Raw genomic sequence first — 14,636 nt, forward strand, 5'->3', positions numbered from 1 at the left:
CACAGAATATTGACTTTTAGGACTACATAAACATTCAATGCATCATTAAAAACCTTAAACTCTCTTCTTTCATCAGAAAAAAGAGTTAATTCTTAAATTATATGTGTCTGGAGTTATATGAGCTTGGAATGAAGGCGGCTGTAAGAAATACAATGCAATATACTCTATACTCTAACAGTGGTAAAATAAATTCACACCTACTGTAGTACGACGACATATATCATTGGGTCTTCGGTAAGCCATTACTGAAGCTGCTGGCAAGTAATTACTGAATTACGTGCCAGAAGTCATTACTTTTTGTTATGCATCGCCGACTTCTCGGAGGCTCAAGTGGGAAGAGGGATTTCCTCACCGCCTACATACTCTACGCATCCAATCACAAGCGAGTTCGGTGTATCCTCCTCGGAGCTTCAACTGGGAAAGGGATTTCCGCCCAGCCCACGTAATCTATGCAGCCAATCGCAAGGGAAATCGACGGATGGCCCTGAACTCAATGGCATAGCCGTGCCGACTGGTCAGCCTTGGTGCCCGTCGCATAAACATCGGTGTATTATTTAGAGAAGTGGTCCCCCATGAAAATGATATGCCAACAAGACAAAGGCAGGCATCTCTCTCTCTGTAGCCCTCTCTCTGTAGGGTTCTCTCTGTGTCTCTCTGTGGCTCTTTGTCTGTCTCTCTCTCATATTAAAGCATGTGATAATTAACAATATTTTTTCCCGTTCACCCTATTCGGAGTATCTGTATGCCCTGTGTAGGTGTTGCAGCATGTAAGGATAAGGTTTTTACTGCTATTTAATCCAATCAAATCTTCTTCCTTGAAGGGCCAAAGAGCCAAAGATAACATTTAGGGGCTCTGTTAATTACAACTTTATAATGTCACACCAGGTTCATTCGATGCGGTTATGGGCTCTACACAAGGTTGATGAGTCAATATTCTTGGTACACATCATGCTGTGAACTTGTATTAATTTGTCTGTGGGCAGAAGCTTAAAGAACTGTAGTACATGCAGATGGCTCGCTTCAATACAACTTTCTGATGTAAATTGTTTGTGCCACGGCTGGGTGCATGAATAATGCCATAGAATTCTTTTTCTGCCACTTTACATTTGGGTCTGGCAGCCTTTTATACAGTAATGCATTCGAAATGAGACGATGACAAATAATGAATGCGAGCCAATTAACCTGTGTCTCTGCCATGTGCGACTTTCCATTGCCTCGCTGAGATCATGAAAGGTTTCGAGTTGGTGGGGGGGTCAAACTAATCCGTTTCTTAATTAGCTCATTAACAGCATGCCGGTGTTGTTTTAAATGCAGTGTCAATAAAATATAATCTGCAGAACTACACATTTGTGGTGTCTTGATGCACCAAGCTGTTCGAAATATGTTCATTGAATCGGTTATTGCCAACATTTTAAGCACGGAATGACAAGTTGTAACAGCTGTGGACCTGCATTTGGTTTGTCCATGTGCAACTCTGGCCTTTCTGAGTGCGATGTAAGATAAAGTCATCGGAAGGGGCCAAAAATAAAATAATAATGGAAGTTTACTTTGGGTGTTTTGCCGCTAGAAGTACGTAATAAAGCTACAAGAAATACAATAGAAAAAAAAAATCACCATGCGCCACAAAATGTAATTGGCCCACACTGCTCATCGTTGCAATCCAATAACACTAAGACAAGGTATCCCTCTCTATTTGTTTATTTCCCCAGAGGGTTTACGATGAAGACCTGAATAACATTTACATGGTCTCCAAGGGTGTGGCTTTTGTTTCCGGACACCAAATGCAGAAACACATCTAGCACTTAAGAGGGTCACCATTTTACTCATTGGGAGCATGCTCATGGAAATGATTTTGTTCCATTTAACCATGCAAGTTCCTTTCCTCACAAATCTACAGCATTTTCATGATCACATTAGTTGCACAGAAGTATAATCTTGAATCGTAGAGGGTATTGTTGTTGTTGAGCTGAAGAAGCATTATAAGTGTGTATAAAAATAAAACAAAAGTAAAATAACGTCACTGCACACACACAAAGACAATGTTTGAATTTCTCCCAAATCTAGCATTTTCCATGCAGGCTGAGTCTCTGCAGAGGTTTGCACACCGATGTATCCAGAATATCGATGAATTATTGTGTACTACCACTGCATGTCAGCCTGAGGCATCGGTCAGTGTTGAGGCTCGTGGTTGAATGAGATTTTAACTCATCATCGGGAACTGGACAAAATCTGCATATGCGATTCATTTACCATTAAAATATGCATATGCACAAATCGTGCATTTCAGGCATTTTATTTCACTGCAGTTCTGTTGGGATTCAATGTATGAAATACAAATAGACTAGTGATACATATTTTCAAGAAATTGCAATTACATCAAACGTTTAAGTTGTGTTCATGTAAATGGAAATTCAGACATGCTAAGCCAATTTCACTGAACATAATATGTTCAAAACGACGCAGGTTGAAGCACCAACATTTTATAACATTTTTTTTCAGAAATTTAAATTAATCACATTACATCAGCATATGTTTTTTGGCACAGAGACTTTTCCCCCATAAGTCATTGTAAATCAATAACACTTAGAGTTGAGCTCAACATATAAATAAACAAAACCAAAAACCGACAGAATTATATGCACAAATGTAGCAGCTTCGTGAAGTGAACGGAAATGGTATAATTGCAATCAAATTACCAATAATGGTGTTATTCACTTCGCTGCCCCCGACATACTACTGTAAGTAAGTGTAATCCATTACCTTCGCGATATATTTTGTATTTTGGAATGTGCTGCATTGAAAAATACAAATGTGAGTGCATGAGGTGTTAAACCACTGCCGATTTTTATGCAGGGAACACCAGACAATGATGATTCAACATTAATTGCTTCTCAAAATCAAGTAGAAGTTTTTGGGGGTAAACAAATATATATGCAGGTAATGGTGAGCAATACAATGATTACAATTACAAGTCCAAATAATATGCCCCTCTTAATTGTGGTACATACCTGTGAGGACATGCCATGGCATGGATAGAGGATTGCTTTGTCATCATCCTCAGAGCCCTGGTCCAGACAGTAGCCACTTGCTTTGCTGTTCCTCACCTGAGAGACACAATATGAGGTAAAATGGTCCATTCATTTGAAAGATTAGCTTAAAAAAACAGCATCATGTTTGAAGTAATATAGTGTACGCGTTGATTGACACTAGTCTAAAGCAAGGCATTCTGTCATATTGATTTGTGGAATGTGAGTAAAGCAGCAAAATCCACCTGTTTTGACTTGATATTTTATTTTGCCACTTAGTGACTGAAAATGACATCAACGTTGATCACAGTGAATAACTAAAATTTCACAGACGCAATATTAATTGGTCTGGTGTGTTTCGATTAGTGGTGAAAGATAACATTATTGGTGTTGGGGTAATTCGCTATACGAACATCTTTAAACATCTTTTTTTGCATCGTTTTGTTTTTCCTTGGACTTCCTCATACGTCATATCCTGCCTGCCTTTACATGATGTCACACCTATTACATCACATCCTATTACGTCACATCCTGTCCGTCTTATTTAAATGCTCTCCCAGGGCGTCTATCTCTCTCTTCCTCTCTGCCTCTCCTCAACCAACCTCACAATGTTCCTGCTGTATACAAAATTAAAATAACTTATTCTGTTCAACACCTGGCTTCCTGCTGATTTCACCATTCCACTTCGAACACCCTGAAGAGCAATGAACCAGGAACAAACATCACTTTTAACCCATCATTATTGGTGCCGAAAAAACACCGAGGCCTAGCGGATCGGCGTCGTGCGGGGTAACGGAGCCTCTTTCCTTCGAGTGGGGCCGCATCTTTTCTTGATGCTTGTCGCTCAGGATTGCTTTAACGGGTGATTAGCACCGGCATGCAGCGATGTTGAATGAATGGATTGCATAAGATTTTTTTTGGCCAAGGAATTCTGATTACGGTTGATCTGTGATCGGTGGGCTTGTTGGCAGGTGAAAGTGGTATAGGGGATCAGTTCTAGCCCAGTTCTAGCCCTATGGGCGTAGACTTACTGCGCAAGACTCGTAAAGCCTGTACGGATTATAAATCAGATACCGTGCGCCTGGCATGAGATAAGACCAGGGGTAACGCGCGAGGGCCATAGGGAGATGAATTTCTTGAACTGGACCATTTTATGGTATTTTTTGGTTTAAATGTAGCGGCAATAGATCGTGATTTTCTGTACAGTAGTGCATTCATCAACATTAGTGCATTCATCATCATTGCGTGCCATGTGGTGTTCCGAGGTTTGGGGAGTTCTTTTGTAGGGGGAGGACAGTTCATGGGCAGAGGGTCGGTAGAGGAGGGCCATTTTGGAGGAGCCGTGGTTCTTTGTGTGTTTCTATGTGTGTGTATGTATATTAGTGTGTGTATGTATATATATATATATGTGTGTATGTATATGTACCTCTATGTGTGTGTGTGTGTGTGTGTGTGTGTGTGTGTGTGTGTGTGTGTGTGTGTGTGTGGGTGTGTGTGTGTGTGTGTGTGTGTGTGTGTGTGTGTGTGTGACTTGCGAATGACAAAGAGAGTGATGGCTGTGCTTTGTGTGTGTGTTGGGCTGAATGACAGGACCATGAGGCATCTGCACTGATAGCACCTCTGACAGTTCATGCGAACGACCAGGTGGCTGGAGGGAAGGCCATTATTTAAAAGACAAAAGCCATTGGGGTATTGGGCTCATGTGGGTGGGGGAGATACTGGTGGGGGGCACCCCTCCCCCACGGGCACCCCCCTCACTCCATGCAGCACCCCTGTGGGACACAGTCATTGCAACCTGAGTTGGCAAATCAATTCACTGAGTGACAGTGACAACATTGGTTCAAGTGCCAGGAGCAAATCAAGACCTTCTGCTCCATTGTATCCATCTTATCATCTTCGGGGACGCCTGTGAATATGATCAACATGATAGAGTTGAAAACATTTTTTGGGGACACCTGGAAAAAATGTTTTCAAGATTCATAGCCGCATTCTAGGATCGCCGAATGGGTAAATGTTGTACCCTCCAAATAAATAAATAAAACCAGAGAAAGAATAAGGTGGATGCGTTAACATTGTGAAAAAAAAACATTGTTCCTGCCTGCATGTAATCTGCCACGCAGATCTCTTCTTTCACAGGACGAGAGATTGCCCTGGGGAAAGAGCCATGTCATTGCAAGATGACTTGTGGGGGCCATCCAGATGACTATCCCGTCACATCGAAACACATGCCCAACCATGCCACATCCCGCGGCCAGGATGCCAGCAGATGCAGCAAGGAGACTTTTGTCTCTGCTCGACGTCCTCATGAATGACATAACACTACTTTCCCCATAACTCTTTGATGAATACCGTCCAGTTGAAACAAAAACTAAATAAATTAAATAGGCAGGCAAATTCGACTGATTGATGAACATTCATATCAAACTGGAATAAATTGACATGGTAAATGTTGCTAGATTCGCTGGTGATTAATTACTTAATAGGGATTCACCAGTTGATATCGTGGGACTTTTCGTAAAAGCAAAATTTATAGTTTTATTAAAATAAGGATCGTGAAATGATCATTACGCTTGTTTTGACCTGACAATTGTCGTCCCCCTGAAGACAAAGGACAGATGATTCATACATGCAATATACATATTGAATTTGATGGCGATAACAAATTGGATTGATTGGATTTACCTTTATTAGTTTCCCAGTGGGAAATTGATTTGAAGAGTACAAGGTTGATTTGCAAAATATGATGACTAACTTTTTTTTCATTATGCTTTTTATGCAGATGATGTGAGCCGCAACAATTCACAAACAGAACCAGGATGGTGGTTGAGAAATTATTCAATTTGCAGGACGACTTTAGACGTTTTTAGCAAGACAGGATGAGACGCATTTAAAATGCTGTAGGATATTTCTCATCCAACCGCCTCAGAGTTAAATAGTTCTAACTTCCGTCAAATTAGATTTTGTCATTTGGAATTTTTCGACAACACAGGAGCCAGCAACGAATTGTGACAATTGTGCTTGATAAAACGAAAAATATTTAACTTTGGAGATGTGATGGCGGAAATCCAGTATTTATTATGTCAGCTGCAAATGCTAAATTATCTTCTGGCTGCCTTTGCGTACGGTGATGACATTTGTCAATTCAAAAGTAGTTTATAGTTAATAACCTGTTGTGATTGATTTGATTACTAATTATTATTATTAATTGAATGCAGTGCACATCAGAGTAATTGACTACAGTGCACATTAGAAGAATTTCTCGGCGTTCAGGTGGTAAGTGTGGAATTGACAGATACGTGAAGTGGGCAACGGTGTCAGTCAGAGATTCAGGCGGAATCAGATATTATATTGTATAGGGTTTCTGTGCTAACCAGCTTTCAGAATTGGGAGAAGGAGATTCCCCAGAAGGTGAGAAATCCTGGGCATCCATACCAGGGTGACCGGAGATGAAACTGGTTTGTGTTGGCGCGGATGGATGTCCTATACAGAAGTGAGACTGACGGTCAATGGTGCACTCCTAATGAATGACAAAAGGTGAGTATGATGACCATTTATACAGATTGCCATAATGTTTGCTGACCATGCCAACGTGTGCTAAAGAATTGTAGAAGGCTGTCCTCCACCCAAAGAATGTGGCAACATGCAAATGTCTACCCCACACAAAATATGCAGATATGATTTGCTTGGGTGCCAACAGAGGGGTAGTAGCAGCAGGAGAAGCTGTGTTCAACGTGCAAAATGTTCGTGCCAAATGCCACATGGATTGGTGCCCATGCAGGTGTTGAGAGGCATGCCACAATTTGGCCTCCAAATTCAAGAGCAGTGATTGACAAATGGAGCTTTGCAAATTGATAAATCTGCAAAACGGGTTGTGTTTTCCATGCAAACACGTTCCCAGTTGGCAAATTGAGACTTTTCATGTCTCAACAAGGGGAGTGACGATCTTCTTTTCCTTTCAGCTTTTCCCTTCAAGGGGTCGCCACAGCAAATCAGTGTCCTCCATCTTTAGAGGTTAGATCCGCATGTTTGTTTTGGCCAAGCTGTTATGTCGGATGCCCTTCCTGACAAACCCTCTGTATTTATCCGGGCTTGGGACCAGCACAAGAAGACATATGTCCCTTTGTGGCTACAGAACAAGCAACTCGCTCAGTAAACACAAAATGGTAATTGGCACAGCAACATTCAAATAAATAGCTCAAATCCCCATTACTAAAATTTTCACTTTTGGTAATGAGTGCAGTTGGCTGCAACGTCGTTACCCAAGAAAGTTTGTGCCCTCCAAGAAATGCAGACTCACCAACCACTAACATTTACTAACCAACTAACATCTAACAACGATTTACTGCCATTTCTGTGAGAGAATGCATTGCAGAGCTTCAACGATGAGACAGACTTTGATAGGGAAAGAAACACCCAGAAAATGTGTGATGTGTAGAATGAAAACATCCTGTCGACATGTGATTCCCGCAAGTCTTCTTTTGTTCTCCACAGGACGAAGTTGCGGTCTGAAGAGAAGGACGTGGGCCACACCAACGTGGGATGGAGCGTTCGCGGAGCTGGAGCCGTCTTAGCAGCCACAAGCTTCATCTGGATTCGCGAGGACATCGTCAAGGAGATTCCTGATGCATGTCACTGGAGCCGCGTCGACAAATCACAGCCTGTTCCCAGTCACCCGCTCATCTGTATCACACCCTGGGGCCTGCTTGCGATAAATGCTACAAACAATTTCGTTCCCCCTCGTCGTCCTGGTGATCACCGTCCAGGATGCCGTGAAGATTTGACTGTTGTAGCGAATGACATGACTTTAATTAGCGATTGTTCCCATTGTGATTGTTTTACTTTGTGATTTTATTTTCTTTTTTCTTTCTTCTTTCTATTCACCTCCACCGATTTTAGATATGTTCGTCAGGGGGGATATGTTGGGGTAATTCGCTATACGAACATCTAAACATCTTTTTCCATTGTTTTGTTTTTCTTGGACTTCCCCATACGTCATATCCTGCCTGCGTTTACATGATGTCACATCCTACCACATCACATCCGATTACGTCACATCCTGTCCATCTTATTTAAATGCTCTCCCAGCGCGTCTATCTCTCTCTTCCTCTGCCTCTCCTCAACCGACCTCACAATGTCCCTGCTGTCTACAAGATTAGAATAACTGGCTTCCTGCTGATTTCACCATCCCACTTCGAACACCCTGAAGAGCCATGAACCAGGAATGAACGATCACTTTTAACCCATCAATTAGAAAGAACATTTTGGGGGTGGTTACCCCTTTGAAAGACACCCAATATTTCTACTTTTATTTTAAGGTATAATACACGATATACACCATATATTTGCATTATTTTGGATGAGCAAAATTAGTGGAAGAGGTGTACTGAATACATTTAAGTGGCTCAGTCATGATATTGAAATGTTTATTTTAGAGTAACTGCATGTAGCCTATGAAGCATGTTGTGAAATTTTCACCAGGCCTGCTTTTTGTTGTTTGTTTCAGTCTACTTAGTCATAGGTGAATTGCTCAATAAAGTTTGTATCCGAAGGAGCGTACCTTTTTCATCTTGACAGTAGATGTTGGGTGAATATATTGCTTCCTACAGCTGCTGACCTTTTAGTTTCATTTGTATCTGAATAAAATAACCGTTATTCTGAAGTTAATTTTAGAGCTGAAAATATTTATTAGTTTTTTAAGTTTCTGTTCCTTGCCTATGTCTGAACTCTGGAATAATAAAGCACATTCAGTGTCTAAGATATTTAGAGAATCATTTACTTCTATGTATATCAAGCCCATTTATTTTTTTATTCCTAAAAGCAAACATCATCTATGTCATAATAGGATATTATTATGCTCTGACCACTCCTTGTCTCTGCCTGTTAGCTATGCCCGAGGATGGTGCCGTGCATCAAACATGAGCTTTTGTTCTGTGTGATTTGAATGAATATGAGTTCATTTCCTGGTTGTGACATGTCCATCATGCGCAGAGTTGAAAAAGGCCTGGCCCGATGGCTTGCTAAGCCACGGACAGATAAGGATCTGGGCCACGGAAAACTCGTTGGAATAGAGGACCTATAAGATCTTATTTAAAATTCATGTTTGAATTGAAAAAAAAAAACACAAACAAACAGGATTTTGCTTTGTACTAGGACCTGTACACTATACAATCTATAATTCATGTACAGTCAGAGTCATTTCTGTGTCATACCTAAAAGAGAAGAGCAAGCCAAGAATTGTCAGAATGTGTTTGCAAACACTTTTGAGACCATAATGTTAATTATCTCTGTGGAGGTTTGTTGTGAACGAAGGAAGGGTAATCAGTCATGAGCATCCCAAATGTAGTTTTAACAGACTAATTTTCTTTATTATTAGGCAAAAGTCACTTTAACTGTTGAAAGCAAACCACTGTTGGACTTACAAATGATCTGTCTCACCTCTCCATATGTGATGGTGTTGTTGTAGATCCTCATCTCAGGGTAGACATGTTCAAGGTACCAGCGAAAACCTCGACATTGCAGTCTTTTCCTTAAGGCCAAGCGCTCAGAGATGTCACCAAAATCAACCCCGGGGTTCTGTCAAGAGATGTTATTAAACATGGGTAAAATACTGACTAGTGAGAACTTTTACTTTGGGTATCACAAACATATATAGTGGTGTATTCAATGTACAGTGGAACCTCGGTTTTCGAACGACTCACAGTTCGAACAAATCGGAGTCCCAACAAAATATTCGAGACATTTTTGCTTCGTAGTTTGAACAACAATCGGATTTCGAACGCCAGTACGACGCGTGAATGCGTACGCGACGGTGGGATGCTGAGCGGCGTACGGGTGTCTCGCTCACTTCGTGACCAACTGTTGACGCTTGCGGACGTGCTGCGTTTTGCTCTCGCGTTTAATATAGGTGTTTTAGCGTTTAGAGTTTTAGCCCCTAATCATGCCTCCAAAGAAAGTAAGTGCTGCTACAAGTGAAAAAAGAAAAGTAGTGCGTACAACTATTGCATTTAAGAAAGAAATAATAGCAAAATATGAAGGTGTGCGAGTGTCTGATCTGGCTAGGGCAGGGGTGCTCACACTTTTTTCAGCAAGGGAGCTACTTTTGAAATGACCAAGTCAAAATGATCTACTCATTATATTTATTGAGAAATATTGTGAAGATTATTGCAATTTATGTTGATGTATATCCGCATATGTTGCACAACACAACATAATTATGTCAATTGTTTGTCATTACCTGAGTTCACACTGATAACTGGCAGACGAGACAACCGCACTGATAATGTCATCGTAAAAAAAAGTCATCCTCTCATTATGTATGAAAGTGATAGGTTTTTTTCTTCATACTTGGTCCAGCTCTTCCACTTTTTTATACTCTATCTTATGTTTAAGGGGAAAATCCGAGCGAAAAATTAGGATGTAACTAACGACATTCTTGTTCACTTTGCAACGAAGGGGCGTTGTTTAAGCTCGCAGTCAGTCTCTCAATGAGATGTCATTTGATTGGTTCTCGGTGTATCAATCAAATAAAGGGATGGCTGATTGGCAGATGTCAAGTTTTTTTTCAAAAGAACTCCACTTGATTTGTTAAGCGTCAGTTCCTGACAATGTCACATCACCTTGTCTTGCGATCTACCAATAGTACCATGGAGATCGATTGGTCGATCACGATCGACGTATTGAGCACCCCTGGTAGGGAATACAGCATGGCGAAATCTACGATCAGTACGATATTAAAGAATAAGGAGGCTGTGAAAGCTAGTGATGTGGCTAAGTGAGTGAGAGCAAGTGTCATTGGATAGATATTTTAAGAGAAAAAAACATCATGTAGCCGAGTCATCCGTAGCAAACAGATTTGAACGTGTGAGCACCCCTCAGACAGATGAGCTCCCCGAAGTTTTTATGGAAGGGGACTCTCCTTCCAAACAATACATTTCCTTCCTCCGTCCACCTGCGCCTTCTGCTGACCACCACAAAGGTAAAAAATCCTATTCATAATTATTTTCTTTACGAACGTACAATTAGCCTGGGTTACATTTATGTTTATGTTATTTATGTTTTTGCCATTTTGATTAACATTTTCTTAGATATACATTGCTTGTGTTGGTCAGCATTTTAATGTGCAATTTCATGCATAAAATAATGTATGAAATACTGTACTAAAAAGGTAAACAATCAGGGTGTTGGAACGGATGAAAACAATGTACATTATTTGTATTGGGGAAAATGGTTTTGGTGTTCGAACAAATCACTTTTCGAACAGGGTTCTCGAAGAGATTATGGTCGAGAACCGAGGTATCACTGTATCTTTTTCTTCATGACCTACAAAGTTAATTGCGACTATTTGTTTGGAGAGGGTGGCCCGGTGGTCCAGTGGTTCGCATGTCCACCTCACAGTGCAGAGGTTGTGGATTTGATTCCCCACTTGCTGTGTGGAGTTTCTTCTCACTTTCCAAAGACTTGCATGGGAAGCTGATTTTTCTAAATCAGGGGTGTCAAACATACGGCCCGCGGGTCGGAACCAGCCCCCAAGGAGGTTTAATCAGGCCCGCAGGATTTTAAGTGGAAAAAACTGCACAAACGACATGGAATGTCTTTCATATTTTTAATGAGGTGCAATTCAGGGAATGTCCACTAAAGGGCAAAGTGGTGTTGTTTCAAACAACATAGAAAGAAAACTAATTTTTTCAACCATGGTTTCAACAAGCAACTGACAAGTGGCAACCCCGCTCATGTCCCATGTGTGAGAGATGTGTGTGTGACCAGACCTGATGCGGACGAGAGGCGGTACAAAGACAAGATTGTAGGTTTACTGTGGGAGTTTGAGAAACTTTTTTCGGTATTTGGTTAAACATGAGACAGAATATTCAGTTTTTTTGCTGATATTTCATGGTAAAGCTTCTGATCTACTGGTCAAAATCCAGCTCAAATAATTGATTGCAATGTAATGCAGATTTCAAGGGTAAATTTACCTCCAGAGGTCTGGACAAATTTTAGCAGTATCTTCTACCAGGGTACCCCAAATTACCAGCCCTGGTGCTTACATTTCATGAAGGTGCGCAAGTGGCACAAGGGGAGAATCTACACAGCCAAAATAAAATGCACACCATCTGAAACTCAGCTCACGGTCATCATTTGCATGAACCATAACCTTCCATTCTCCTTGTGTGCCTGTACGGTAAGATATGTGGTCTGTAACACCAATGAAGCCACTGTACATACTCTAGTTGAGGACAATATATCTTAAAGAAGCAGCCACTGTATTTTTGTTATATACCTTGGTTTGTTGTTAAAATCAGTGAAAAAATCTATAAAAAGTAATCTCACATTCTCTCTGTTGCAGCTGCAATTACATGTTACAGCTTTTTTTTGTAGGCATGCAGTGACTATAACAAATGCATTCCATTTCAGCCAAGCCGCGGTCGTGATTCATAAAGTCCTTCTGCACCAGTGCAGTCGTATAACTTAGTCGAAAAGTGCAATGAAATATTGTGCATATGGGGGTTTTGTGAACAAGGGAAGATGGGATAACCATTGTACAAGTCTTTGTTCTTTAGATAATGGAACGATGAGTAATAATCTTTCATGCCACTATATTTGCTAAAAGCATAACAAGACAGAAGTGGTGCCATTATATACTGGGCTTGCCTTACCACTATTAGTCACTTGAAGAATTGTTTTGGCCAATGCTCAAAGGTGCTTTGCTGATGTCGTTCACTGAATAATCCCATTAGTAATGGTTGAAGGGCACCTATTCGGTGTCACTATGAAATTAAAGAAAAAACGTAGTAGGAATTATCTGTATTTATTTGTTGTTTTCCCCAGATAATCTCAAAAAATAATTGTATTAAGTTCATCCTGTCTACTTGATATCTAATTTAAAATGGATTATTTTCTTACAGACAATGTGTTGCAGGTGTTCAAATACCTGACATGTTTCGGCGTATAGTTCCGCCTTCGTCAGAGTGTCACGGATGTTGTTGTGACGTGCCATTTTCAGCTGGTGTTGCTATGAGGGCGTGACCTACCTGTCAGATCTGACAGGCAAGTCACAATCCCCGCTGTCTGCTCGTCCCTCCAGGATACTGGTCCAGGTGGTAGAGAGCATGTAAACTCCCTCATCCCTGTTGATGGTCCTTGGTTCTCGCTTCCGGATTTCAATGGCCTCCCTGATCCAGTGCTGATGTTTGTTTTCTTCGGTGCGGATGACTCTGGCCTTCTCCCAGTCCATGATTTGATTTTCTCTTTTGCAGTGGTCTGTGATGGCTGATTTATGGTGTTCCTGTTGTGCTTGTTCTTTTATGGCTTTTGTTTGTATTGTTGCTGCCTCCTTCTCACACTCCTTGTGCTCTTTTTTTCTTGTATTAAAACTCCTTCCTGTCTCCCAGATGTATGAGTTATTGCATGATTTCCATGGGATTTTATAATTGAATTGCATTTATTTTCGGATTTATTTGTCCTTTGGGTGTACCAAGATCTGTCTTGTGACTTGCCTGTCAGATCTGACAGGTAGGTCACACCCTCATAGCAACACCAGCTGAAAATGGCGCGTCACAACAACATCTGTGACACTCTGACGAAGGCGGAAGTATACGCCGAAACATGTCAGGTATTTGAACACCTACAACACACTGTCTGTAAGAAAATAATCTGTTTTAAATTAAATCTCAAAAAAATATTAAAGTCAATTAGGCTAAGTGATGGGTTTGAAAATTGACTGATTACACATGAGGCCCCTGTCACTTGTCTGTGTATAAACGACATTGATTGTGCTACCAATGTGACAGAACTTTGACATTTGGTTTCATTGCTTGCCTTGCAGGAATCAGCTCTGCCTGCCTGCATGTGCAAGTATATGAAAAGGTAGATGGAGCCAAGACAAGGAGCCTGTTATGCTTACATTCATTGGAATGTTCCAAGCCATGTAGACATGAGATTTGTATTCGTCCATCCACACCTCAGCTGCTCGAAGGGCATTGCGCTTGGCATAGTAATCGATATCGTTGTTGTAGGGCTTTTTGGTGCGTTCGATGTGGGCCACTCTTGAACATGGTAGGACTTCCATACTGCCACCACATTGCCACACCTAGAAAATAACAGCAACAATAACAAAAAAATCACAAGAGTCTTTACAAAACAGGAAGGCATTGTATACAAGAAGCTTTCCCTTGGTCATTCATGTCTTTTATGTATTTCCTGTAAATGAGGTCATATCTGTGAAAAATCACCAAAATATAGTCAACATTTCAATTACATTTTTTTTAGGTTGTGAAAGTTTAGTCAGAAATTAATAAACACCAATAAACTAAGTCGAAAGCAAACTTAAGTCCATACGCTATTTTCTGCCCTGTGACTTCAGCAATTACTATTCTAATGACCAATGACGGACCTAGCGAAAATACTTCAATTTGCCGCATTGATGTGGAAACACCTGCAGAGGAGAATCTTAGTGTCATGTTGAGATGCAGTGGCATGGTTCAACTCTCTCTTGTCAGTCCATCGAAGTCGAAGATGACGTCGCTTCCATTGCTTTGTGGGGTATTGGACAGTGGTTATCGGCGCTGGCGTCGATGCCACTGTAGGTGACTATGAAGCCCGATTCTGGAGCCACAA

General features: G+C 41.0%; 1 protein-coding gene across 1 annotated transcript; it reads right to left on the bottom strand.

Moving 5' to 3' along the window:
- Positions 1-900: 900 nt before the first annotated feature.
- Positions 901-14,195, bottom strand: LOC148899494 (polypeptide N-acetylgalactosaminyltransferase 9-like). Its single transcript, XM_088993960.1, has 4 exons — positions 13,924-14,195; positions 9,462-9,599; positions 3,009-3,104; positions 901-909 (listed from the first exon to the last, which is right to left on the bottom strand). The coding sequence occupies exons 1-4, from the start codon at positions 14,086-14,088 to the stop codon at positions 901-903; spliced, it is 408 nt and encodes a 135-aa protein (XP_088850086.1). The 5' UTR covers positions 14,089-14,195.
- Positions 14,196-14,636: the final 441 nt, after the last annotated feature.

This window comes from Hippocampus bargibanti, linkage group LG04 (genome assembly GCF_051943395.1).
Source record: "Hippocampus bargibanti isolate YZ-2025 linkage group LG04, ASM5194339v1, whole genome shotgun sequence".
NCBI classification, from domain to species: Eukaryota; Metazoa; Chordata; class Actinopteri; order Syngnathiformes; family Syngnathidae; genus Hippocampus; species Hippocampus bargibanti.